Genomic DNA, 27,583 nt, shown 5'->3' on the forward strand with positions numbered 1-27,583 from the left:
TTTATCTCTTCATACTGAAACGGTATTTATTCATCAATGCTGATTTAAAAAAAAGTCATTAGCCAGTAGTCTTTAATGCACATTAGAACACAATATGCATAAAAAACAAGCATTGTTTTGTGCTTTCATTTCTTCTCAGTCTACTTTTGGGCTACAGTCATGATTGTTACCACCTTGATACAATGCCTAATTACAAAAAAATCCATTTACAGGTAAATTGGGCTAAGACAACAATCCATATTTAAGACCTTTTATTTATCAAAGACCCCTAACAACTGCTCTAGAATGAGTAAAGAAAAAAAAACACTTCAAAGAAAAAAAAAAAATGTGGGATGGAGCACTTCACATGTAAAATGTGGCACGTACTAATATACTACTTTAAAACGTAGTAATTCATGACAATAAATAATATATACTATGGTAAAATTAAACGTCACATAAATTATCAGCACCAAATTAGTAACATTTTGCTGTGATTAAAAAAAAATGCAATGAATAATCACACTCTTCTCAAACTGTTCGCTAATTTACGACGACTGAGACCACCCACAATGCAACATTCTAAACAGTCTATTTTTGTTCTTTTTAGAAGCAACAGGGTAACTGGAAAATATGTTCCAGACCCACATAATATAGCTTGGAAATAGTAACAACAAACTATCAATAATAATAATAATATATCTATTAAATACAAAAAGGAGCTTGTGTGTGTGTGTATATATATATATATATATATATAGTAGTTTATCTGTAAAAGCATGGGCATGTTTGTTACAGTTGTATAAGGCAGTCCGTGCCGGGGTACTCGGGCAGATTGAGCTCATATTTCTTCTGTATGTCATAGGGAAGGAAACGTCCGACGAGGAAGTGCTTTCCGGGGAAACTGGCCGCACACCTCTTCGGCACCGTGAGGGAGATGAGGACCTCGGGATTAATCCCGTCTGTGCCGGGCTCGTCCGCATCCCAGCCTTCGACAGAGAGTTGGTGGTGAGCAGGGAGTGAGTATGTAATGACATTATACATAAAAACTGCACGACTCCATTTCACGTCAAGGTTTACATTTTGGCTATAGAACACTATACATATAACAGTAGGAGGAATAAAATGATGACTTTTATTTAAGGATAGCTTTCAATTGTGTATCTTAACCTAGGTGCTTGGCGATAGAGTGCTATTTAGCTTAGGCAGCCCAACATATTGTTTCTAGGATCAAGCATTACTGATTTACATGAATGTGTTTCTCCGTCACCATCACTGAGAAACCCCGTAATTTTGGGATGCAGAAAGACAGCACCCGCTCGACCTGGTGCCCAGCACCCCTGAGCCCTGGAGGCTGGCATCTTACCCGACGGCACGTCCACGCTCACGATGGGGATCTTGATCTGTTTCAGGGTGGCCAGGATACTGCTGTATGGTTCCCTTACATCCGTGTGATCGGCTTCAGGCCCCAGGATGGCATCAATCACCAAGTTATAGGCGTCATTAATCAACTGGACCTAAACCGGGATAGAGTCAACACTGTCTAAACTCTGGTTTCTATATGATGCATTTTAATAACTTGACAGAACCTTAAAAAGTCCTTTAAGTATTGCAACACACACATGTATTAGTGAAAATTGTGTAAAAAAATATATATTTTTTTAAATGTCAAACTAGCTGTTCAGTTTGTAAATGCGGTTAAAATGACTGAATCCTTTGTTAACAATCCATATTGTTGCTTCGCTTGACAGGTATCCTGGGTCAGTGATTCTCAACCTGGGGGACTGCAGCCCACTGGGGGGCATCAGTCAGGCCCACTGGGGACATGCAATTTATTTGAAAAGTGAAGAAAAAAAATATGACATTGACATATGATCTGGCCGGTAGCCTGTATCAAAAAATTTTACAGTATATTGATATTTTTGCTAAACGAGATGTAGGATAATAAATGTTTATATCAATATAGTTTAATTGTATTAAAATTAGGGCTATTTTTAATAGAAACCAAAAGTGGTCCTTCCTAGTTTTAAACAGCTGGAGGGCTTTGGTCATGACATTACACAGAATCCCAGAATTCACAGCTAAAAATCAATTCGCGGCGTCTCAGAGAAGCTGAGAGAGGGGAAAGGCAAGGACTCATCGTTACATTTACTTTCAGCTTTTCAAGACACCCGAAGCACTTCACAGACCTGGATGATGCAACAGCAGCCATTCAATGCCAGTACACTCATCACAGTAGCTAGGGGGATTAATTTTAATAGGGGATGATTAGGAGGCCAGATCTGAAAGGGCCACAGTGGCCAGTTTAGTCAGAACATCAGGGTACCACCCCCAGGGATCTTTTATGACAGTGAGTCAGGACCTCGGTTATACGTTATCATTTGAAGGATGGCGCCACTCTACAGCACTGTATCCCCATCATTGCACTGGGGCCCCAACAGACCTCAGGATGGACTAACCTGTTGGCCTCACCAACACCTCCTCCAGCAGCAACTCACTTTCCTAGTTTGTCTCCCATCCAAGTACTGGCCAGTACTTAGCTTCAGATGCATTACCTACTCTGACCTGCAGGCGGCACGGCTGCTGATACACTTGGTTCACTTCAATTGAAACATTGTTAAAAATATCACAGTTTGTAACATGTCATTTTGTTAAAGGCTAATGCCTTAAAATGAAGGTCTTTTCAGTTAAGAACGTTTAATGTTTGTCAGGTTTCTGATTTTAGAGCCATTTCCCAAATAGGTTTTAAATATAGTTTTTTTGTTCACAAACATTCACCCTCTGTTCTGAGAACAATAATCACAAACTGAGGGGAAAAAACAGTGTTATAATGGTGGACATGTGCAAACGAAATTACATCGTTTGGCAGTGTAACCAAATTAAATTGTATTAATAAACGATGGCAATTATCGTCATCATTGCAGAACACATACATGAGAAACGACATCAGAACCTGTCTAACAGGGTCCAAACGTGTCTTCCTGGACACAGGGGATCTTGGGATTAAAAGAGGTTGAGAATCGCTGTCTTAGGTAACTGTCTAATGTTCATTATGGACAATTTAGCCCCAGTCATTGCTTTGTTCCTAGAGTCTGCTGCGCCTTTGTTCTGAGCCACACACCTCTGTAGGAAGGTAGGAGAGGAACGGGATGTCCATCTTCTCGCACTGCACCGTGAAGTCTTGATGCAGAGTTTGAGGGGAGCGCTTGGGGTAGAAGATGGTAGGCTCGTATTCCTGCCAAGGGGACGGGGACAGGAGGGGACGTCAAGACCCTTCTGCCAGGTCCTAAATGGTGACGTCAACAGACACTTTTACCCAAAGTGCCGTACAAGTGACGGAAGTTTGGGGTTCACCGCTGCCACTGGGCCAGTCGAGGGCCTTTTTCAACTCACGACCTTCCGGATACAGGGTACGATCTCATACCCACTGAGCCACACAGCTCCCCCCGGTGGACAGGACTGATGAAGGGTGACCTCACAAAGCCACTCACCTGTGGTCCAAACCACTAACAATCTGTATGACAGCTACCCTTTAACTGTATTCCTAGACCCGTGTGTTTTTGTTTTCATCTTTTGCTAAGCAACGCTGTCGGGGGGGAGCCGTGTTTCTGTCTGTCTGAGTCCGCAAACATCCAAATGTCTGCCTCTGAGCGGGGAGTGACTCCCCCCACATTACCCATGCAAGCCCCTGAGCTTAACCACGTCCAACTGTCGGCAGGCGTCTTATCTCTGACTGGGAGACACGCCGGTGCTTTGACTGGGATCTGTGGTTTAGCCCCAACCTGAAATAGAACAGCTTTAGCCACATCATCACGGGCATCGTGGGTAATCGGGCATCATAAGAGCCAGTCACCGCCAGCCCATAAACAAGAGAGCAGAATATATATGGCCACAAAATATTCAGTTTGAAATATTAGGCAGACAAATAGGACAAATTAATATCCATTTAAACACCGGGGGTAATGTTGAAATATTCAGCGCTGGTTTTCCAGCGATGGTTATTTATTATGAGAATAAATCCCAGGTGTTACTTAAAAAGTTCAGTGTGAGCTCACAGTGAAAGGGAGAAGAGATTAGTGTCCTGCACATCAGCAGAGGTGCCAGGGCTGTAACGGCAAAACCGAATTGAGCGCTGGATTCATTCTTGGCTCACCGCTGACGGCCGTTTTTTAATTTTTTTTATTTTGTGTTTTTTCTTGGGGGGGGGGGATGTTTCGGGGACAGATCGCAGGCGGCTCAGTATTTCACGACGCACCCTCTCTCGAACCCTGGACTACATGGTGGCTGGGCGCAGATTTTCCTCACAAACTCAATGGCTGCCTTACTAATTTGTGTGCAAATGTGTGCTAATTAGAATATTTGTTATTTTTTTTATAGTAAGGGATTTGGCCCTGTTAGGAATCCTGGCACAGTAAAAATACGAGATGATCACGGTCATGTTCCCCCCATCTCCTCGCCGCGGTGCAGTCTATAAAACATGACCAAAAACACCTTAATTAAATTTAATTTAATTGTCTGGCTTCATTGTGAGAGAGTCTGTATGACAGGACTGAGCAGCTCAGGCTGTGTATTAGACAATGCTGAAAGGGTCTAGTTCTTAGATTAATTTCAGATGGAGGTTCCAGGTCTACCTATACATGGTTTACGGTGTGTCGAACTTTCCTCGTATCAAGAACTGCTTTTTTTCGGCCCTGTTCTGCTGAGCTTGCAGGAGTGACATCACCACCGTCACTCTTTTTGCCTAATCAGCTGAATCACCGGAGCTGCCATCCCCTCGCACCCCGACCCGGCCCACATGCCCACATGCCCACATGGTGCTCTACTCACAAATATGCGAAGGTGGCGGGCACACACCAGCCCCACGGAACCATTCTGGTCGGGGCCGCAGACCACAAGCACCGTGGGCTGCTTCTTAGCCAGGGTGCCCAGCGGGAAGGCCTGCGGGTGGGGGGTGGGGGGAGGAAGCAGAGATACGGGGTGAGCATAAGTAAAGATCACCTGCTGACCTGGCAGTTCCTCTCTCTACCTGCAGGGGTCCTCTGTCTGTCGCCAAGCAACCAGCATCCACCTTTGTTGACTGACCTATGCATAGCAGGGGGGGGGGGGGGTAAAGTGCAGGGGGAAATGACACCCTTTGTTTATTTACTTTTTTTAGACCCCAAACTCTTTAAAATAACCCTGACAGCGTTGGAAAAAATACCGACACGCACGTCAGAGGATGCAAACTTTAAATAACACACTTTCCATCGCTCTTCTGAACCCGAGCCGCATGGCCCACATTGTTCCCATTTTCCCGGCCAAGTCTGGAATCTCAGTTTTTCTGCGTCGGGGGCCTTTAGGCGGCCCGCCAACTGCCTGCGTAAAAATGCTTTCGAGCAGTGCCACATGAGGGATGCATGCTGAACAGGCGACGCCTGAGGGGATTTACGTCTTTAATCGGAGGATCGAGCAGAAGTAAACTGATGAGGCAAAAAGCTCGTTAACAGGTAGCGGTCAGTTAGGATAATGAGCACATACGCATTCTGCTCAGAAGCGCTCAGAGTGGCCTGTCTGGAGACGGCTCACCTGCGTGAACGGGAGCTCATTAAGGTGCCCTTTACATCTCACACCTCGTAACACCGGGCCGCTCGGAGGCACCCAGAGGGCCCAGTTTGGCAGACTTTCCCAGAGCAAAGCACTGATGTTGATTGAAACTAATTTTCCTTAATTAAAGTCAAGGTGAGACGTGCCCAAGGAAGCACACAGAGAAAGCGCTGGCAGCCTGGCCCCCTCATTACTCTTCCCGCGCTCACGTCAGCCTTGACATTTCTCCACGCGCCGCGGCCCCCATCCCTACCCCCGGGCAGAATGTCCTCCTGGTGCCTGCATCTGCCAGCGTTCTCCGTGTCCTGCTGTGGACCGTCCAAGACCAGGGAGAGAACACCTCTCTTTGCTCAGAGAGAAGCAGAGGAAGAGCTTCTTTCCCCAGGCGATTATTGGACTTGTCCTTAATGAGGACAGCATTTCGCACCTTGGACAGAGCCGTCACCAGAGACCCAGGCTACTCGTTAGTGTACATATGTAAATACTCATTTATTCTTAGACTGGACTACTTGCTATTTTACTGCGCTACAGCTATTGATTATTGTTTTATGTCTTACGTCTTGTTTTTCCATACTTATGTCCTCTTTATACTTATTTCTTAAGTCCTTTGTTCACAGTCTGGGGCTAAGCAGGCTTGTGTTTCACTGCATGTTATACTGAATATAATTGTATACGTGACAAAAAAAAAAAACACTTTGGAGACGCACCTCTGTCATTTGCAAATTAGCAATGCGCCCCCTAATCACGCCGAGCCAAAAGTCCCGCCTCCCACAGTGTCGTCTTAAAGAAGACGAAACGAAAAACACCCGGCGGGGGACATGAAAGGTTCTCACTTCTCACTTTCTCAGGAGTCAAAACAAGTCGGCCATTTTGAATTTCAGATCAAGTTAGACTCTAGTCACCAAGCGAGAGCTAATCGTGCAGCCCTGAAGTTAATTGGGGGTTTGGATTTTGGTGGGGAAGTTAATACCACTGTGGTGCATAAGTCCCTGACTTCCAGCTGGTGACCACAGCTCTCAAATGGAATGATCTCTCTGCCCCTTTGGATTGGCTTGGGGTAGCAGCGCAGCACAAATAAATTCACAGTTGAAATCAGTAGTTCTAATAATTGAAATAATACATGTCCCTCTGGTAAATGCAGTAGGAAAATATAAGATCTTCTGCCAAAACAAGTGAGGAAACATACATCATTTGTCTAGGAATGTCCACAGCAGAAACACAAAGGTTAGACAAACTTTCAGGTTGGTCATATGAGAGCGTTTGAGACGACTCTCCGACAACGATCTCTGGGCCGACCCATACCAGACAAAACCAGTGACCACATCAGTCTGGCTGGGTCCATTTCAAGCTCCACATGCAGGGCTGATGTAAGGCTTCTCCCTGCCAGACGGAATTCAATCATCTAACCGAGTCGCTCCCCGCTACCGATGACGCCTCAGGCTCCACAGATCCGCCGAGACGCCGGGTCCTTGGTGAGCTGGCGGAGCAGCCACACACGGTGCTCGCTGCCCTTGCCCATTTCTGAGCATCTGGACATGTGTCTGGGCACTTCAGAGTATCTGGGTTGGTTGCGGAGGGTGTGTGCAACAAGGCAGAACAGACCGGCACTGACGGCCCAAGACCGGGGGGCGGTTGGGGATATGAGGTAATGGTGAAAGGGCACACGCACCTTGGCGATGGCCACGGCGCAAGCGTGACCCCAGATCTCGATCAGCTGCTGTTGTCCAAACCGATAGTCCGACAGCAGCTCTGTCTCAAGGGCAGCCGCCTCATCCTTACTGCAAAAGAAACAAGTTACGTCTTCAAACATACATATAGAGACGGACAAGAGGATATATTTGATGGTTTGGCATATTTTGCACTTGAGCTTATGGATGCAGGTCAACTCCAGGGCATCCTATAGGCATCATTTCCAGTCCTTCCCCATGCTGAACCGCAGGAGACACAAGGCGGGGATCAGTAGTCGGCTGAAGGCCGCCTGTATTTCTAGGGCATTGTCCCGGCTGACTCTCATTCTCCGCATGGCAACCTGCTCACTCACTGTTCTTAAAAGAGGAAATGCTGGAATCAGGATGTCACTGATTTGCAGGCTCCTGGAACGCAATGCTATGTGGATATCAGGATGAAACTAGGAGGTATTTCCCAGTAAATACTAGAAGTAACTCGTCTCAGGATAATCTTTGTCCCCCTTGTGAAACCTTATCTGGAGTTACGAGACTGTGTAACTTAGTGAGGGCCAGCTGTCAAAACGCTCTGTAAGGCATTAATCGTGATGCTAGGGACCCCTTGTGGATCATCTAAGCATTACCGCTTCCTTCAACCAGGATTATAATAGGCAATAGGTGTTTAAAATAATCTGTTGTCAGATTTAATTTGCAGGATATATTCGGTCACATCACGTATATAAAAATGCTGTTTCATTTCACAGACAGATGAAATGAGGTGCAAGACATTTCTGTCAGGTGTGTCAAAAGGTGGAATGATTGAACTTTACTCTAATGAGACTCGTGAAAAGTCACCTGTCTGACGCAACATTCAGCTCTACATAGCTGCTGTTCTCCTCCAGTACACTGGGGGCAGCATCATCACGCCATCAGGTCTGTACTTCATCATGAGCATCCTTATCCATCGCTTATCCAGACCCCAGGCAACGGAGGACACACAACAGGGGTACAGCCTGAATAGGATTCCACTTCATCAAAGGCCATTTTGCCTAACTGTGTGTCTTTGGACTGTCAGAGGAAACAAGAGCACTTGAAGGAAACCCTCCCAACTAGGGTGACCTCTCATCTGGGCGGTCTGGTTTTCCAGACCTCTGTCTGGACAGATTTTCACGGGTGCCCTCCAGTGATGCCAGTGGTAACCCTGCTCACAAAATGGAGAGAGCATGTTTACCACATGCACACGGAGCGGAACAGCAACACCTCCCACTGAGCCTGACATTTTTATCAATATGTGTAAAAATGACCCTTGAGGTCTTTAGCCACCTGTAAACTACCACAGTAAACAGTATCTCAGAATGTCCCTCTGTTACACTGCACAAACAAACAGGATAAAGTCCATTTTCTGCTTACTACCTAATGCAGGTGTGGGCAATCTCATCCAGAAAAGCCTGTGTATGTGGGTTTTCGCTGCAACCTAATTAGATTACTAATTAGAGGACTGATTGGCTGGAGAGTCCTCACACTTAGGCTTGAACAGCTGACCTAAAGGTTATCCCAAAAACCTACAAACACACTGGCCCTTTGCAGATAAGATTGACCACCCCAACCTAATGCTTCCATATGTAGTAGAAAAACCGCATTGTCATAGTTTCACCACCAGGTGGCAATATTCGGCTTGACAAAAGTAAAGGGTGCGCGATCCCTTTCAGCAGCAAAACCCTACTTAACCATAAGGGCCAGGGGGTTGTGTGGATGAATACCTGCTGAATCCAGCTACAGTAAGAACCCACAGAGACCTGTTATCCCTCAACTGGAGATCCCATGATTTGCCCACAGGCCACAAATTACCCTGTCTGACCATAACGAGGTCCCCTAATTAGCCTGTTTCCCCTGCCAGATTGACTTGCACATTATACAAGCCTAATTGTGAAAAAAGTCAATGTTGCATGATATCCAGACACAAATGTCACCATTTGTAAATTATCATCCATAATAATTACATTCTAACTATGCATTAGGCTTATCATCTGAATGTTTGAAGGTTATGTACTGCACTAGGTATTCATTTGGAATGATTACACCTGCAGTATAAAAGAATGAAATAGAAAATAAGTGGGCAACTTCACTGTTTTCCAAGCTAAATCAAAACGAAAAATTCTTCTACAAGGAAGAAGAGAAAATACGACCTCCTTCCTATTCCTTATTTACAGGCAAGTAAACAGGTTCTAATTATGGCTCACCATGGAAACCGACATCAATTGGCCACTTATTTAATGCATCCTGCACCTGTTATTCTTTTTGCCACTCGTGCGCGTCTGAGGTCGAATCGCTGAACATGTGAAGGATCATTTACACTCTGCTGAAGTCAAGCACCCTCCATGTCACTTATTTCCTGGAAAAAAAAAAATCACAAACCTTAGCCGGAAAAGTGGCTTAGAAAATGGAAATCCGTGGATAGAAAATGTGTCACGGCTGAGGGGGGATCTCGGTGTGCAAGTAATTCAAAACCTTTGCACACACCATCTTCCCCTTCTCACTCCCTGATGAAGCCCAAGTGAAAATAATCGGATCTATCACACGCTTCAAGAAACCAGAGCGATAACGCGGCTAACCGAGGACGAACACCATAACACGCACCGTTAACAGAGTACAGACAGAATATTTCGCCCTTAACGAATACACGCCCTCGGAGTGGAATCACATGATTAAAACACAGCAGCATTATCTTATTATTACAATAAAGCTTTCATTTACTTAATAAATTCAGATTTTAACAATAAAATTTAGTTTTACAGAAAACCCACAGACTCCTATAATCCAAGCTAGCAGATATAGGCCTAGTATGTATACCACCGACATATTGCGGATTATATGGGTTGATCTTGCCATTGACCATATAAATTTCTCAACTAAACTGTTTAATGTGTTTTTAAAGCATTTGCATACGTTTATAGCATGATGCTTTAAGTCTGCAATAACCCAGCTTAAAGGTTATAGCATATATACCACATATGTTTTGCATACGGATAAATCTCGGGCAAACCCAAGAAAACGTGTGACGGAGATACTGGCCAATCATGATGCTTCTACAGCTACATCCTCCAATACACGAATGCGATACTGCCAGGCCTTCTTCTGGCCACATTATTTTGTCCAATGGCCATACAGTGATCTTTATGGTCAGGGGTAATTTTCCTGCTTACTAAGTTCAAATAAGCACTTGCAGACATCATGAGGGAAGAGCTGATATGATCTTCAAATCATCTTGAGCAGCCTTAGAGTTACTTGAGGGCACCAGAGGATGACTGTTCTACAAGCGGAAATTGGCTTGAGGTAAATGAGGAGGGAGTTGCCCGAGATCAATGACTGGATGGACACGCATTTTTTTTTTCTTAGTTCAAATGGTAGCATGTTGCAGGTATACTGTCAACAAGGAAGTTAACAGCCTCCATCACAGGCTAGATACATTACTAATTGGGATCACGCAAATTTGTGATTGCTTGGATCCGTCAATTAAATTTACTGCCTACACGTTACAATTTGTCTATCTGATTCACATATCCGGTTTTGGTTCGATTTAATGACAGCAAGTAATCTATTTGAAGAACAGAGATGAATCTCTGTAATAGCAAAGTCTACTGGCAGCCAAGAGCTTTCTTGGAACATGTATTAGTTAAAATTACTTTGCGTCCCAATAAATTACGGGAAATTAGCTTAGCAGTAATTTGCTTATCGCTTTTCACTGCGGGGGCTAATCCTGAAGGCTAAAGCAAATCATTTGCCCCATCGGTTTTTTCTTAATTACGGTCTATGAAAATTTCTGAAATCTAAAAAGTCCCATCGATTATACAAATAGGGTAATCATAAAAAAGGTCACGTCTCATTGGGATCAACGTCATTCTGTGCATTTCCTGCGACTGGTGCCGTTTTGCGATCGCGGTCCTAATGTATTCTGTTCGTACACAGAGCCCGTCCGCGGTGAAAGAAACAGCGGCCGCTCATTCTTGTGTCTCTTTAGTCGAAAGTAGAACTGGAACGTGGGGAAGTCCGAGAAAGAACGGCAGGCGCCGGGAGCCATGGTAACGGAGACAGTCGGGAGAGCCGCTATGCCTGCATATTCGGGGGAGGAGGGGAGGAGATTAGAGAGGTGCCATTCTTTGGAGCCCCGTTAAAAGTGCTGCCCGACGGAACCGCGCTCCTGGAACAGAAGGGGCAAAGTGACAAGCAGGACATTCTGTCGGAAACTTTGAATCGGCAAAGCGGAATATCGTGTGAATAACAAACAGCAAGCATGTCATGCATTACGAAACACATCCATGTCAGGAAAAACGACATACTGCTAAAATATCTTCAATTGTCTCCCCTCCCCCATTACAGCTTCACAGTCGTTGTACTTCAGGCTTTGCAGTCTTGTCTGTTGCTATGCATGTACATTGTACAATTCATATGTATTCTTCCAGATACTTCCATATCTCCATTTACATATTAAGTTTTTAGACATATTTACTGTTGTCCTACGTCTTGTTACCTTGCATCTGTCTGCAGGAAAAATTAAAGTAAGCCATCTCTTCGTATTCAGTAGCCTACTTGTACTAATACAAATGACAATAAACCTTTAGAATCCTTTGAATGAATCCCGCTCCCCATTCAATTCTCACCACAATCAAAATCCACTTCCCATTCCCAGCCTGGATTGTACCAGACTATTGGAACGGCAGATGTTTCTTATCAGGGTGCCGCAGGGTTAACTGTCTGGCCGTTGACCCTGGGTTGGAGCGTGTGTGATTACAGCGTGTGTTTTATATTTTATATATATGTGACAGCTAAAAGAGAAGCTACTTCTTAGAAAAGCCATCCGGCCATCCAGCCATTGTTCATAACCACTTATCCAGGGAGGTCTTTCACGAAACAGGATTCCTTGCTTAGCCAGATAACTTGTTGGATTGAAGGTAGTCTGTGCCAAATGGTCTTCATCATCGTTCACTTACATTTAGCTCAGACTACCTTAAATCTTACAAGCTGTCTGGCTAAGCAAGAAATCCTGCTTCGTGAAAACACACCCCCCCCCTCCCCCTCCCCGGGGCAAGGTCAAGGCAAGCCTGGAATCTACCTCAGGAAGCACAGGGACAACAGAGCGACAGTAAACAGCGAATACTTTGAAAGACACTGCACGTCATTACAAGATTCACTCACATCCTTCCTTTAGCTGGTGGATCTGTGTCATCCACGTTAGCTTCACTGACATGCATTTAGGTGGGGATAGAAGCTGCATGGTTCTGAGACACCTGTCAGCTGATCTACAGGTAAGCAGCGCAGAATTGCAGGGTCACTCTTGCGCACATAAACTCTCCCATACTTGGAACCTGAGAAGCTATTTTCAAAATGTTAATTGCTTGTCACAAAGACAAACAATGCCTTTTAAGCCGTTTGTGGAAGCAGGATTTGCTTTTTAGTATAAATCTTCAAATCCCTAAAACAGTAGAAAAGCTTCTTCAGAGAAAAAAAAAAAAAAACATCTTCAGCTCCTATAAAAATGTGCAGCCACACAGGATTATCTGTTTCAAATAATTCCATTTATTTTTAAGGAGGGATAAGCTTTGTAATCAACAGATTATTAAACCTGGGACTACCCAAATAAACTAGGGCCACTTGGTCCATCTATTATAAGCAAAGGAATTTCATACTTTGCCAAGCCAATGAAAACAATGTCCTTCTTTGCTGTAGTGCAGACATTGGATATCATGCATGACACTGTAGAGAGACAGCATTTCTCAGATGCGTCTCTTTCAGCCATAAACTGGCATCTTTCACTGGCCTCTTACCAGCTCTGCAATGGAGAGAAGATTCGAGTGTGATGGGGGTAGGAGGGACAATTTAATTAAAGTACAGCATCACAGCCAAGTGACAAGACACACTCACGACAGCTGGGGACGAGTCATACACTGTGTTTATAGATTTCTGCTTGGTTGACAAGTTTCAATCAGCTGAGCTGCAGAACACACCACGCCAATACCGCGGTACGGGTAGAAGGTACACCCTTATCTCCACCGTCATCTCACATGATGATTCATCTGCGAGATAGACATTTATGTCGTGATTCTCTTCTAACAGTGGATAAATATTGTGCCGCTGCAAGAATCACTAGGTGTTTGAAGAACAGACATTCAATGATTCATTCATTCTTTTTCAGTTTTCTTCGGCTGTATAAAGTTGCGGCCAGGAAAGCTGACCAAGTGTATGTGTCTGCAGGCTGGAGGAGTGTCTGTGTCACCTTTGGGCCCTTAAGCGAGGCCCCTGAACCCTGGGGGGGGGCACCAGATGCCGGGTGACCCTGCTGTTTGAGCCAAAGGTCTCCCCACCTGCACATCGCTTTGAACAAAGGTGCTGACTAAATAAATTAATGTCATGAATACAGGTCACTAACCCCCATCTGTGCTCAGTAACCTTGCAGAAGTACAATTTATGGAAGCCAGCCCAATGGCTGATAGTATACAGAGTTAGGGGCGACAGAGGGGCAGGGATACCCTGGAAGATTCGGGGGGTCCGGCCCATGAACATGCAAATTATACAGTACCAGTGAAAAGTTTGGACACACCTTGCCATAGAAAGGTTTATTTGTACCTTTCCTTACATGTTAGAATAATTATGAAGACATAAAAACTATAATAATAATTGATACTTTATTGATCCCCGTGGGAAAATTGTTTTTACGCCTCCCTCAACTTGCTCTTTGTAGAGTAAGCTGTCCGCGAAGGGCAGCCACCCATAGCGGCGCCCAGGGAGCTGGGGATTGAGGGTCTTGCTCAAGGACCCGCAGACGTGCTGAGGCTGGGCTTGAACCGGCAACCTTGTGATTACAGGCACACGGCTTAGCCCACTGAGCCACACACTGTACATAACATACACTCACCTAAAGGATTATTAGGAACACCATACTAATACGGTGTTTGACCCCCTTTCGCCTTCAGAACTGCCTTAATTCTACGTGGCATTGATTCAACAAGGTGCTGAAAGCATTCTTTAGAAATGTTGGCCCATATTGATAGGATAGCATCTTGCAGTTGATGGAGATTTGTGGGATGCACATCCAGGGCACGAAGCTCCCGTTCCACCACATCCCAAAGATGCTCTATTGGGTTGAGATCTGGTGACTGTGGGGGCCATTTTAGTACAGTGAACTCATTGTCATGTTCAAGAAACCAATTTGAAATGATTCGAGCTTTGTGACATGGTGCATTATCCTGCTGGAAGTAGCCATCAGAGGATGGGTACATGGTGGTCATAAAGGGATGGACATGGTCAGAAACAATGCTCAGGTAGGCCGTGGCATTTAAACGATGCCCAATTGGCACTAAGGGGCCTAAAGTGTGCCAAGAAAACATCCCCCACACCATTACACCACCACCACCAGCCTGCACAGTGGTAACAAGGCATGATGGATCCATGTTCTCATTCTGTTTACGCCAAATTCTGACTCTACCATTTGAATGTCTCAACAGAAATCGAGACTCATCAGACCAGGCAGCATTTTTCCAGCCTTCAACTGTCCAATTTTGGTGAGCTCGTGCAAATTGTAGCCTCTTTTTCCTATTTGTAGTGGAGATGAGTGGTACCCGGTGGGGTCTTCTGCTGTTGTAGCCCATCCGCCTCAAGGTTGTGCGTGTTGTGGCTTCACAAATGCTTTGCTGCATACCTTGGTTGTAACGAGTGGTTATTTCAGTCAAAGTTGCTCTTCTATCAGCTTGAATCAGTCGGCCCATTCTCCTCTGATCTCTAGCATCAACAAGGCATTTTTGCCCACAGGACTGCCGCATACTGGATGTTTTTCCCTTTGCACATCATTCTTTGTAAACCCTAGAAATGGTTGTGCGTGAAAATCCCAGTAACTGAGCAGATTGTGAAATACTCAGACCGGCCCGTCTGGCACCAACAACCATCCCACGCTCAAAATTGCTTAAATCACCTTTCTTTCCCATTCTGACATTCAGTTTGGAGTTCAGGAGATTGTCCTGACCAGGACCACACCCCTAAATGCATTGAAGCAACTGCCATGTGATTGGGTGATTAGATAATTGCATTAATGAGAAATTGAACAGGTGTTCCTAATAATCCTTTAGGTGAGTGTATATGTAATTACACACTGACCAAACACCAGTTCCATGAGGTGCCTCCTGAGATGCTTTCCCAGCCGCCCTGAAGGAGGTCCCACATATATGCTGAGCTCTCATTGGCCACTTCTCCTTCACTCTCTGCTCAAACTCCTCTAAATCCATTTTTGCCGTGTTTAGGTCAGGTGTCCAGGTCATGTGATGCCCGTCTATCACTCTCCTCCGTAGGTGGTTTGGTGTCTCCAAATATCTGACTGGTATTCAGGGTAAGTACACATGGGAATTCTGCTTTGTGTCAATCCACCAGCTTCAAGGGGGCTACAGCAGCTTGTTATGCTCTGTCATACGTGTGTATGTGTATGTGTATGTGTGTATGTGTTTATATGTATGTATTTGTGTATATGTGTGTATGTGTGTGTATATATGTGTATATATTTATGTATATGTGTATACGTGTGTGTATGTGTATGTGTATGCTTACACCCGCACAAATGTATACGCCACTAGGGCCTTCAAAAGTGACTCAGACTGGCCAGAGGCTGTTGCTATGGTGTAACTGGTTTTATGGAAGGTGCTCTGACATGCGGGCCGGCTTCGCTTTGGAGAGCTCAGTCAGCCGGCACACTTACGAATTACGTTGGGAGCACATCAGCGGGGTAGGGCGACGTCGACGAGTCAGAGCCCAGGAACAGAGGAGCCTCCCACCACCTCTTCTATAATTAACGTTGGGTGGCGTGGTGTGGGGGGGCCACATCCACAAGCCTGCCAGGGCTCAGGGGGGCATCCCCCCCCCCCACCCTGCTGTCACCCGTGCAGCTGGGGAACCACAAGCGCTAAGAGTCCACCTGAACAAAAAGAAAAGCCCAACATCCAGCAGATCCGAGCAGACGTCCAGGTGAGAGTCTGCGCTCGCAACAGCACTCAGGAGGGAACATGCAAACGTCTTACGTGGGAGGCGAGGGATTCGCCGGAGGAGTGGAAATGACAGGTAACCATTTCCTGTAGATCCTACCCTGAGCTAACAGGCTACTGTCCCCAGAGAATATGGACCAGCCCTTGCATCATTATCTTCAGCTGCACAGGGCTGATAACATAAGGTAGACATATTCCTAGTGAGCATAAAACCCAACGTGAAAAAACAGCAAAAACCTAATTTGATTTCCCCCAATCTAATACAGCACGTAGATGTCTCCTAGTGTCAAAAAGTGACATTTGCAGATGTACGGCATGTACGACATCACATTTACAGCCATAAGTATGTTCAGCACGCTGTTTAGTCATTAAAAAGGGTTCAGGGATCAGCAGGGGGTCTTACTGTGAATATCTAGAGCCCACAGCCTTTTCTAACCAGAGCTCAGAGCAGAAAAGCTGCACGTTTGAGGTGTAAGTGGAACACGAGCTTGCAGGTGCCGTCTGCAAGATTCGGTCGAGTTCCTCTTGCTGGAACGTGGATGAAGCAGGCCCAGCCACATTCACCAGTCTCTTAGATCAGGGTGACATATGGTGTCTAACTCCCCCGCCCCCCCCCCCCACTCACCCCCAGTGCTGAATAGGCCTCCAGCACAGACCTCCCACAACACATCTCATGTGAGAAAGCCAATGTTATTTCAGGCTGTGCTGAAACGTGTAGCCAAGACAAAATGCTGCGAATCCTCGGGGAGAGAAACCAACTCAGTTATCAGCTAAATCAAACAGAATTCTGCAGCAGATACACCCTGTGATCCATCGCTCCCGGACTCGCCCAATCGGATCACTCTTCATGTATTGTAATATCTGTCATGCCGACTGGTGCCCATGATTTAAAACAACAATAATAATGGATTGCATTGATATCGTTCTTTTCTCATAAACAAAGCGCTTTGCAGGGTCATTGAGGAAAAATCAATCGGCATCACTTTGTGGCAGCCACTCAGAAGGCAGAAGCCGCCTTTGGGATGTCGAGGTGAAGGAGCTTTTGGCGGCCATGGATCTGGCCAATGAGCTCAAGCTATCGCTCTGCTCTCCGGAGATCTCCGTCGGCTGCATTGGGACAGGACCGCGAGTTAAGGGCTGGTTTCCGTCAAGGCACCGGACAGCACTTTCAGCACCGCTAGACTGTTGTGAAAAGTCTTGGGCAGGGGGGAGGATACCGTCAGTAAAACCTGCTGTCAACCCAGATGGAGGGGGGGGGGGGGGGGCAGTTCATTGTTTTTTTTCCCCAGATAAAATCCAAATGTGTGAACATAGGGGTCAATTTAAAAAGAGGATTGGTTTGCAAATTTATACTCTTGTAAATTAGCCAGCCCCTCCCCAGAGAGGTTAGGATCCCCTGGACCAGCAGGCACGCCTGAGTGGTGACACCCCTGAACCTCTGCTTGATTGTATCCTACTGGCAGCTGTTTCTCTCTCTCTCTCACACTCACACACACTCACACACACACTCTCACACACACACACACACACACAAATGATAAATGTAAATCAGCTGTAATGAGAGAGTCTCACTGCATGACAGTTCAGTGTCTGGGGTAGATGGTCCAGTGTCTAAGGACTCACAGATGCTCTGGATGTCCCTCAGAGGGCTCGAAAAGTGGACAAGTAACACATGGAAGTATCTCTCCTCTGTCTCTCTCACGGCAGCTTCTGGATGTAATTGCCTCCGTCGAAGTGGATTCTACGCCACTGTTAAAATTGGGTGTAATAAAGGCATTTCTATCAGGAACAATTTAAAATTCTCATTGTTGCCGTCGGAAACAATTTGAAAATTCTTGTTAAATCCATTCACATATTTATCTGGAAGAGTTTTTTTTCCCCTCCCCAGAAATCATCAGGGGCTGAGTGCTGATTACATCTGTGTAATTTAACAAAACCAAACGATTGTGAGACTGCGGGGGCATCACAGACCCGACGTGAGCAGCCTGATTGCCTCGTTAAGCGATGCACGTCACCACACAGAGCTGCTGACTCAAATTACTGCTTTGGGGCTTGTCTTCTGAAACCCCTATATTATTCCTAAAAAAAAAAACTCCACTTAATACGTTAAGTAAACATAAGTGTAAATGCAGCATTTTTTATTGGTACCTTTTAATTATACAGAATAATAAACATCACGCATAAACATTCTCTGCAGCTAATTTATTACTGACTGAAATTCTTGTGGATGGTTTAATGCTAAATTACGGGGTTGGTAGAATGCCGGTGATGTAATCACACCGTTTTAATTTCCAGCAACTGTTCTGCCAGCGAGTTGCCCATGAATGACAGGGAAACTATTAGCAAAATGCGGCTCAGAGCCAGCGCTAACTAATATATACAATTAGAAGAGAACCCAGCACCTGTCTACAGCCAGTCTGTATGGAGCTTGTCAGGATGACAAGACATGCAATTCACTGGAGGTAAAAAAAGAACAAGAAAAGTCTGCTGTGTTTCCCAGAAAGGGGCAGGCGTGTGGCGATATAGCGCCATTCCTTCAGAGAGGCTCCCATGCCTGGTACCACCTATAATCACTCATGTTTGCCTTGTGCAATGTCTCTAAGACCTGCAGGCCATGGGCTCCGTTCACGGTGTTCCAGCTCCTCCCTCAATGTGTCGCATTCGCCGTTGGGTTTTTTAAATTAGATTTCACCGTTGATGCGATTCAGCACGTACGCATCGCCGTCCGCATTAAGAGCAGCTGCGTGGCTCTTGTGGAGACTCGGAGGCACAAAAACACGTGAGAGTCTAGCGATAGCGGCCTGGACTAGAGCCCACTGATGTATGCGCACAGCAACTGCTCTTATCAAACACATCTCCCAGTCTTAATTGCCTTTTGCACCGAGAGGAAAACAGGAGACTTTTAGCTGGGCTCTGAACATTACTGGTCTTTTTATTCACAGAGCAAACTCATGGAGACACCAGGTGTTCAAAGGAATCTGCTCATCACAAAGCCAACACTTAATCTGCAAAACAGGGAACAGGAACAGGCTCCAGATTCACACGGTTTCCAATGATGATAATGTCAATACCATCTTCGGTTATAACATTTATCTCCTCTAACGTTTCTAAAATCCTATGCATGCATCAGGCTCCCATGACCTTTGGAGTCACAGACTTGACAGAGCGACTGAAGGCGATTCAGAAAGCACAGGAACTGGGCAGCAGGAGAGATACAGTCTCCACAGTGGGTTGCCGCCACGCTGAAGCGCCATCCGCCACTGTGATTTGATTTCAATGCGTGTGCATTTGGCTGGGATCCCTAGGCCTCACTGTTGCCATGGTAATTGGAAAGTGCACACGGGCCAGATTTGTGGACTCTACCCCAGCTTCTTCACAGAGTCTACGATTATTCGAGCAGTGTCCTGCCTCACCTCTTCACGCATGTGCCTTCACACCCCGACCCGTTAGAGTTTACCCGGTTACCCGCTGGGGGAGACACAGTCTTCCGGTCATTCAGCATCGGATCCCTGGATTCTTTATCAAGGGGTCGGCCAAGATGGATGAGAATCAGCAAGTTGCTGTTTCTATATGGTTAGCAGAGGCGGAAAGTTCAGGTCCCAGAAAGCACAAAACCAGATCAAGCTTTTGTTTTCAACCAACCAGCTGAGTATAAAGAGTCACATTCACAGGATAGTCAACTGGTTGGTGGAAACAAACTTTATGAGCCTGAACTTTCTACCTCTGATGGTTAGTGTAACCAAAATGAGAAAAATAATATAATCTGGTCAAGAGGCTCCTTCTACAACATCCAAATTTATACTGTGTGCCTATAAAGTGATTGAGCCCAGCCCTGTTCAAGAACTATTGGCAGGTCAGCTGGACACCTATTCACATTATACCAGTTACTGGGTAACTGAAGGTAATGCTGTGTGTATGACTGACTACTCTGTCAATGTGACTCTTTATACTCAAATGCTATTTGCTAAAAGCATAGAAACAGCAATTTGCCCCCCCCCCCCATCTTAGATCCCTTGATAAAGAATCCAGGGATCCCCTGTTGAGTGAAGGAAAGATGGCATCCTCTCCAGCCAGTGACCAGCTAAACTCAAACGGGTGGAGATGTTAAGGTGAAGAGGTGAAGCTGGGCACTGCTTGAATAATCGTAGACTATGTGATGGAGCTGGGAGTAGAGTCTGGTCGGAGGTTGGAAGTTCTGAAGCTCAGGGCCCTTTAATTTTTTATTTTAAGGTGCACAGCTTAGCAGAGATGACAGGAACATGATGGGAATGATATTAGGAATGCTGCAGCATACCAGGAACACCGCTGCAGTGCTTCCAGTTGACCAGTGTGACGGGTCTGCGTGGAGCCCGTTGCCCACAGGGATGGTTCAGACTAATCTTGTTCCCAGCACGGTGCTGTGGGCAGTTGGCATTGCGGTGGCTGCTAAACGGAGGAGGGTCCATGCCGCTCTCAGAGGTTTCGGGCACCCGGGCTGGCATCGCCTACAATCGATATGCGCCCAAGATGGCTGAGGAAAAACCGGACACCACTGCAGAATGTCTTATGTCAAAAAACAACTGTAGATTTAGAAGTTTATATGCACAGTAAGGGTTCTAGTTACTTGAGTTTGATGAATACTAACACTCAGTAGACAGTAAATCACATGACAGCATGCATGCATCCAAATAGTAGAGGGACTAAGACATTCGATCTACTGCAGGGGTAGGCAGCCCTGATCCGGGAGTGTTGGTATACCTCTGGTTTTCCATCCTACCTGATGAGTTACTATCCGCCTGAGATCAGGTGAGGTTCAACAGAGACCAGGAAGGATGGAAAATCCACACATCAGTGTCTAGAGTTTACAGCCAATGGTATGATTAACAAAATGCATCCAAATCAATGCTGTTCCTGTGGCTGCAAACACCTAGTTATTGCAATAGGTCAGAGCTGACAGGAAGACCAGAAGTACCAAAAATAATAGCGCAGTACATTCCCTGAATGCATAGCTTGTCTACCCATGAAGCAATTCTGGAGGCAGAGATCTATTCCGTATCAGCTATGTGTTACCTAATAAAGGATACAGAAGTATGATAAGGTCACAAAAAGAAACCAGACAAATAGGATGATGTAAATACTAATCTCAGTTTTGGGTCTGCGCAACAGAAAACAACAATCTGACCTTAAGAAGGAGAGACTGCGGTAGGATCTCACATGGGTGTCGACCGGCTAGCTTACAGATCAGAGCAGAAATGTCAAAATCCATTTAAGTGACACTAAGAAAAAGTCACTGTTCCACCAACTAGCTGTGCACCTTGTCCTTCTCCGCCTCCAGCTGTCACCGTGGCTCGCTTATTAGTGAGAGAACCGCCAACTGTGCCAGGAGCACAAAGGATGGGGTCAGAAGCTCCGCAGGTGAGAGCGAAAATCTGGCAGGCTGATCTCTCCCCGTGCCACTGATAGGTTTCCGACCGTGCCAGAATGCGGCGACATGGAGCTCAGTGGGCTTTGTTCAGGAGATACTTCAATGACTTTAGCCACCAACGGTATCAAATCTCCAGTGAGTCAGTCTTGTGAAATCTGCATATTTCAGTTTCATTCCTAATTAGAGATAAAATCTGACAGACTACCTGGCATATGAACCAAAAAAGGATATTTATGATTTTTGGAGGGCGTTACCTGATAGCAACAGCCAAGTTACTCTGCCGTCATGTGGGTACAGGTTGAACTCACAAATATCCTCCGTATTTGTATGAATATCACAGTGTTGATGCTTAGATCTTTTAGCTAGTGACACGTGAAGCACCAGACAACATGACACTAATAAATCCTGTGGAGCATCAAGTCATTTGTGAACAAAAATACACAAAAAAAATGGAGTTCTGCTCAAGGCTAATTTAATCTATGATTCTGGCATTCTGTGCAAGATGGGAGGCTAAATCCTCACCCTTGGGGCACGTGTTTCTGTGCACTGGAACGGTCTAACAAGATCCATCACTGCTCTGAAAACCAACAAACAATTAATCAGCATGAAGGGATGCAAATGAGGGTTCTACCGCAGGCAGGCTAAAGCCGATTACATGACTGCACATAGGCAGCCGTGCGACACTGCGAGCTGCAGGGGAACCACTTTACAGGCCCAGTACTGAGTATGGATTAATTTAATATGTTCTGATTTGATAGCAAAATGAAACTGATTTTATTAAGGTAGATTTGTTTGCTCACAAGATAAGGGGATGTGTTTACAGCAGGGATTTTCAACCTGCGTCCCACGACCCCCTGTGGTGCCAAAGACCATTTGCAAGGGAATGCAACAGGATGCTCTCCCCCCACAGAGAAAGTAGTGTTAAAGACCCCCACACCCCACAGCCCACCCCCTGGAGGTCTCTGGTTTACTGGATGAAAATATGGGATCTGGGAATGCTTCCAGTAATGTTTGAAGCATCACTTTGATTATCCATCCATCGATACCTCCTACGTTCAGTACTGATTTACAGTGAACACAGTAAGGGCAATTTAGACACATCAGTTCAGCATGTCTTTGGAATCCACAGTACTCAATAAAAACCTACACAGACTGGGGGAGAGAATGCAAATTCCACATACAGGGATCCAGGAGCGGGATTTGAACCCTTAACAACGATGGAGAGAGTCAGAATTTTTTGTAGACAGTTATAATTGCATTGTAATTGTATTTCGGGTAAACACTGAAGCTGTTGACATTTGACCTGAGATTATTAGCACCTGTTGTGAAAGATTATTGTAACAAAGACAAAATATTTTTTCAATGGCGGTGGCTCCCTAAATGTGACATTTACTGAGATTCCAGAAACGTACTTTTCCATTGCTATGGACACATCACCGCGTGCTTCAGCATTATTAATGATTAAATATGAAGCTGGAATTGCAGGATGGAGGGGATTCATGTGCGCAGCCCTTCACCCATTCGCATAGCACCAAGACAGGGAGAGGACTGCGTCACGCAACAAAATCCAACCTAAGCTTTAAATAAACCTAACCTTTGACTAGCCCATTAATGCATGAAAAAAACATGAGGCAGGAAAGAATAGTCTTTAGAAAGCCTAAAACTCTAATGGGACCAGTGGATTGTGGTTGCAACCCCCAGTATGATCCAACCAATCAGATTACTGAAAGGTCACTGACCCATAAGAGAACCCATACAAGAATAACTGGGGGGGGGGAAACAGCCATCCATCAATTTTCAATAACCTCTCATCCTGCAGGGTCAAGAGGAGCTTGGAGCCAATCCCAGGAAGCAGAGGGACATTTCTTAGCTTAGCCTCTACCCACATATTTCCCAGGAGACACTGCACACAGATCCTAAAGCCTCGGCCAGGCAGAAGGTGGAGGCCACTGACAGACTATCTATTGAAACCAAATTACAGACAACTCCACACTCGCTTTCTCAGCGCGACGGATTCAGAGGGGCTCCGGAAGAGCCGCAGGCTTCGTAATGCCACGACGGATGCAAATCAGCTACTGTTGCTTGGTGAGCGCATCGCTGTGCTTGTCCAGCCACCCTAGAGACTCACTGCTCTCGCTCTCCGGCAAACACACATTTTTAAATAATCACCATCCCAGTTTATTGCGAGTGACAGAGAGAGAGCATTCATCGCCCTCCGAAGCAGAATCACAGCTCATCTCAGATTGATTACAAAGTAAAATAACTATCCTTTTACATAGTAGCTTAAGTCAATGAGCAAAAACTTCACAGTACATTACAGAAATTAACAGATAGCTAAAATACAGATTTACACCAGAAAATAACTCCTCCATGAAGTAAGCCATTAGCTACAGCTACAGGAATATGAAAGCAGATGAAGTTCAGTTCTCTCATAGTTACTGCTTCGTAGGTGCGTGACCTTCCTGAACCCGCACCCCCACACACCATGATTTATATGCTCATTCTCTCCCGTGCTCTAAACATCTCACGCGAAAATCGATGACTGAGCACAGGGAGAACAGAGCATAAGGAAACTCTGCGTGATTCTGCAGTGCTTGCAGTATATTCACGCCCACAGGCTGAATATCGGAAAGGCGTGACCTCAGGAACGTGCGGTTTTCATTTTTGTGTGTTTTTTTTAAGTGTAGGATGGAGACCAAGCCTGCTGCTGCGAGGACCACGTGACCCACACTGAACCGAGTCGACTCTGGGCTCAGAAGGTACATCTGTGCCCCTCATGCAGATTCAGCCACACGTTCAGTCAGCGAGAGCAACCCACACCCAGCCATATCCTGATACATCCATGTTATTACCATACTAATACCGCCAAAATCCTACCTTTCTGGTTTTTAGAAGAATCACAAACCAGGCATTAATCCGTCTTATAGGGCAAAAATCACTCAGTTTATGTTGTGCCAAAACAGCGCCAACACAAAATCATTGAGTGCACCTGAAATCAGTGAGCGGCTGCGATCCCCAGAACCACACAGCAGTCAGGGACCGACTGGCTTCCACCTGTGGGTGCATATTATTAATCTGAGGATACATAGCAACCTTAGGCACCCTTATAAACCCACCATCTGGAAACAAATACAAGGGATTTATTATTAACTAGCAGATGAGCGGATGTTCAGTCACAGGGACTGACTGAGAACAGTTAATACCAGCGCAGTGCCATCTGTGCTGCACAGGCATCACACAGCACATCTGCTGCGTATGAAACAGCCTGTTACTGAGGAACGACGAGCACCCAGCGCCGGCCAGGAAAGCGCACACTGCCTCCAGATCGCATGACGGGCTAATAGGCCGTGAAGCCTGGCCTTTAATTACAGCCGGCCATCTCCCGAAGGCGTCCGCCTCGGCCGGCCCGTCGTACGCCTCCTGTCTGCCCTCATCGCCACCATCCTTCAAAAATATAAGGCATTAGCCGGCAGTCGCTATTTTCATAATTCAATTGACTCAGCGAGGCTTGGCGGCTCCCCATCCCCCGCCGTCTCTCACGTCGGGCAGCCAATCGAGAGCTTCCGCATTTAACATGATGGGTGCAGCCATTACACATCAGCCAATAACACATCAGCCAATAACACATCAGCCAATAACACATCAGCCAATAACACATCAGCCAATAACACATCAGCCCAATGGCTGGTGCTCAGCAGCATCCACCGTGTTTATTGCCTCTGGAGCTGCAGAGTATAAATAAAGGCAGCAGACGGGGCTGGGGGGAGGGGGGGGGGGACAAGCTTTTCTGAAGACTGATTAGCGGACCAGTTAGGGGAAGGAATAAACAAAGGACATTTGATTCAGTGGGCAGGAAAAAAAACCAGGGGGGTGGTAGCAGGGGATACCCATCCAGTTGGGGGGGGGGGGGGGAGACACTAGAAAATCCCCCTCATGCATTCAGGAAGTGTAGATGATGTCTGAAGGATCTCATATGCGGCACGTGATCAGAAACATTCTCCTGCCTTGACATTCATTTCTGCCACATACAGTCCAGGTAACACAGAGAGACACTGATTAAAACACGCATATGGTGACTGAACATGAAAGACACTTCTGAGGGAGGGAAAAAAACATCGCAGTAATCTGGCAAATCTCCTACATGACACACGCAGTACTGAAGGCACCTTTGGGGTTATTTTCTGCATGTTTTCTTCACTACACGCTTCCCTCCCCCAGCATGCAGCCCCGTGAAGACTCTGTCGCCCCGAAATGCCCGGTGCTCTGCCCAGAAAGGGGTGCTGTGTGTGTGATTAGCACAATAAAGAAGGTGTCCCGGCGTGGGGGCCACGCAGCAGAGGCGGAAAAGCGCAGCCCGTTTCATGCGCGCAGGGTCGGCGAGAGACAGCGGGGGGGACGAGGTGGCTGCTTCTCTGCGATGCAGGAGTCGGGCTTTTAGCTAGAACCTGATTCCAGAAGCCCTGAGAGAGCGAGCCTAGCCTAACCGGCCTTGTGGGCGTCCGATTTCTTAAAGCCCCCCAGAGCTCTGGGGGGGCAGCTGGTCTCTCCAAAGAGCTTTACGCAGATACAATGCCGAAGACCCAAGAACACACTTATATACGTGCATGTTGACTGTGCATAAGCAACAGACACTAACTGCTAAGACTAGCTAAGCTTTTCTAGTTAACCACATTTGACAATGTACTATTTGCCAGGAGAAGAAAGCAGTTATGGGAAAGAGGATGGATGGATGGATGGATGATTTGCCACAGTACTGGGGAACCTAACCAGCATCTCCATCATGTTCTAAGCATTAAACAAACCCAAAGGTAGCTCCCTCAGAAGAGGAACACCCTCTGTTTTGATGTGCGTTGTTGTTTTCATGATACCGTCACAGATAAAGACGTCCCGCGGATAAACGGATCCCACCCACATAAAAAGCGTGGCCGGCTCTCCTTCGCTCCCGAGCTCAGGGCAGATCTGGGGAACAAGCAGCCTTAGAAGAACCGCTCTGCCCGACCTCTGGGCTTCACACACATTCTGCGGACGCCGTACAGCATCTCCTGCCATCCGCCCCACTGTTAATACCATGCGCACACTGACATCTTCCGAGATAAGTCAGACGTCACTGAAACTTTCTGCCCTTCTGCAACAGTGTTAACTTTGCCTCCTATCAAAACTGAACCATAGATACATACACAATGCAATTCAATACAATTCAAGAAAAAGTCATTGCCAGTACTTCACATTGGTAATGATTGCCCTTTAACAGTATCCTCCCTCTCTTTTTCCACACAATCCTTTCTTACCTGAGGTACCGAAGTGGTTCATTGGGCTCAGAGTCTGGATCATTGGAGCTGTGGTTCATATTGCAGATCTGTAACAGCTTAGGATAGTTCTGAGCAAAGGCTTTTAGGCAAAGCAGAGAATAGCAAGTCCCCGCGTAACGCTCTTCCTGTGTTTAATGCTCTTCCTGCGTTTTACGCTCAAAGACCTGCTTTCTCTCTCTCCCTCTCTGTCGTCTGTGCTGGCTTGCTCTCCAGTAGAAGTACCTCTGTGTGTCTGTGTGTGCGTGCGTGCGAGAGCATGTGTGTATGAGCTTTCACAGCCAGCAAAGCTGACCAATTAAGAATCAGGAGGATCTGGTGCGAGCAAGCTGATTGGCCAGGAGCACCATGCACAGTTTGGTCCACAGCAGCCTGCAGGAGCAGAAGAGGGGAAACCTGAAGAAACTGGAGAGGAGTGGATTGCTGGCACTGAGGAGCCACTAATAGCAATTATTATTATTATTATTATTATTATTATTATTATTATTATTATTATTATTATTATTATCATCATCATCATCATCATCATCATCATCATTATTATTATTATTAATAATAATAATAATACTTCTCAACCTAAAGCTAAACTACTTACAATATTTGATAACAAATAATGCCAAAACATAA

At 45.9% G+C, this 27,583-nt stretch overlaps 1 protein-coding gene and 3 long non-coding RNA genes across 18 annotated transcripts in view; 3 read left to right on the top strand and 1 right to left on the bottom strand.

The window, feature by feature from the left end:
* Nucleotides 1-2,876, top strand: part of LOC111860466 (uncharacterized) — a 48,238-nt gene extending 45,362 nt beyond the window's left edge. For all 14 annotated transcript variants that reach the window (XR_011982683.1, XR_011982694.1, XR_011982687.1 and 11 more), the window contains 2 exons: nucleotides 845-998; nucleotides 1,392-2,876. This is a non-coding gene — a long non-coding RNA (uncharacterized lncRNA). The remainder of the gene's footprint in view (nucleotides 1-844; nucleotides 999-1,391) is intronic.
* On the bottom strand, nucleotides 1-27,199 carry LOC111860465 (yjeF N-terminal domain-containing 3). Of its 2 annotated transcripts, XM_023844208.2 has the most exons (6): nucleotides 26,939-27,199; nucleotides 7,232-7,340; nucleotides 4,807-4,917; nucleotides 3,101-3,214; nucleotides 1,346-1,496; nucleotides 1-968 (listed from the first exon to the last, which is right to left on the bottom strand). In XM_023844208.2, exons 1-6 carry the CDS (start codon nucleotides 26,995-26,997, stop codon nucleotides 772-774), a joined length of 741 nt encoding a protein of 246 aa, XP_023699976.2. In that variant the 5' UTR covers nucleotides 26,998-27,199; the 3' UTR covers nucleotides 1-771. The 2 variants fall into 2 exon arrangements, with proteins under 2 accessions (XP_023699976.2, XP_023699977.1); XM_023844209.2 differs by lacking the exon at nucleotides 3,101-3,214.
* LOC111860467 (uncharacterized) lies at nucleotides 9,989-11,860 on the top strand. Its single transcript, XR_002842034.2, has 2 exons — nucleotides 9,989-10,559; nucleotides 11,245-11,860. It is a non-coding gene; the product is annotated as an uncharacterized lncRNA (long non-coding RNA).
* On the top strand, nucleotides 23,553-27,295 carry LOC140578489 (uncharacterized). The gene is made up of 3 exons (XR_011982698.1): nucleotides 23,553-23,735; nucleotides 24,338-24,409; nucleotides 27,176-27,295. It is a non-coding gene; the product is annotated as an uncharacterized lncRNA (long non-coding RNA).
* The last annotated feature ends 288 nt before the right edge of the window (nucleotides 27,296-27,583 follow it).

Source organism: Paramormyrops kingsleyae, chromosome 15 (assembly GCF_048594095.1).
Source record: "Paramormyrops kingsleyae isolate MSU_618 chromosome 15, PKINGS_0.4, whole genome shotgun sequence".
Lineage (NCBI taxonomy): Eukaryota > Metazoa > Chordata > Actinopteri > Osteoglossiformes > Mormyridae > Paramormyrops > Paramormyrops kingsleyae.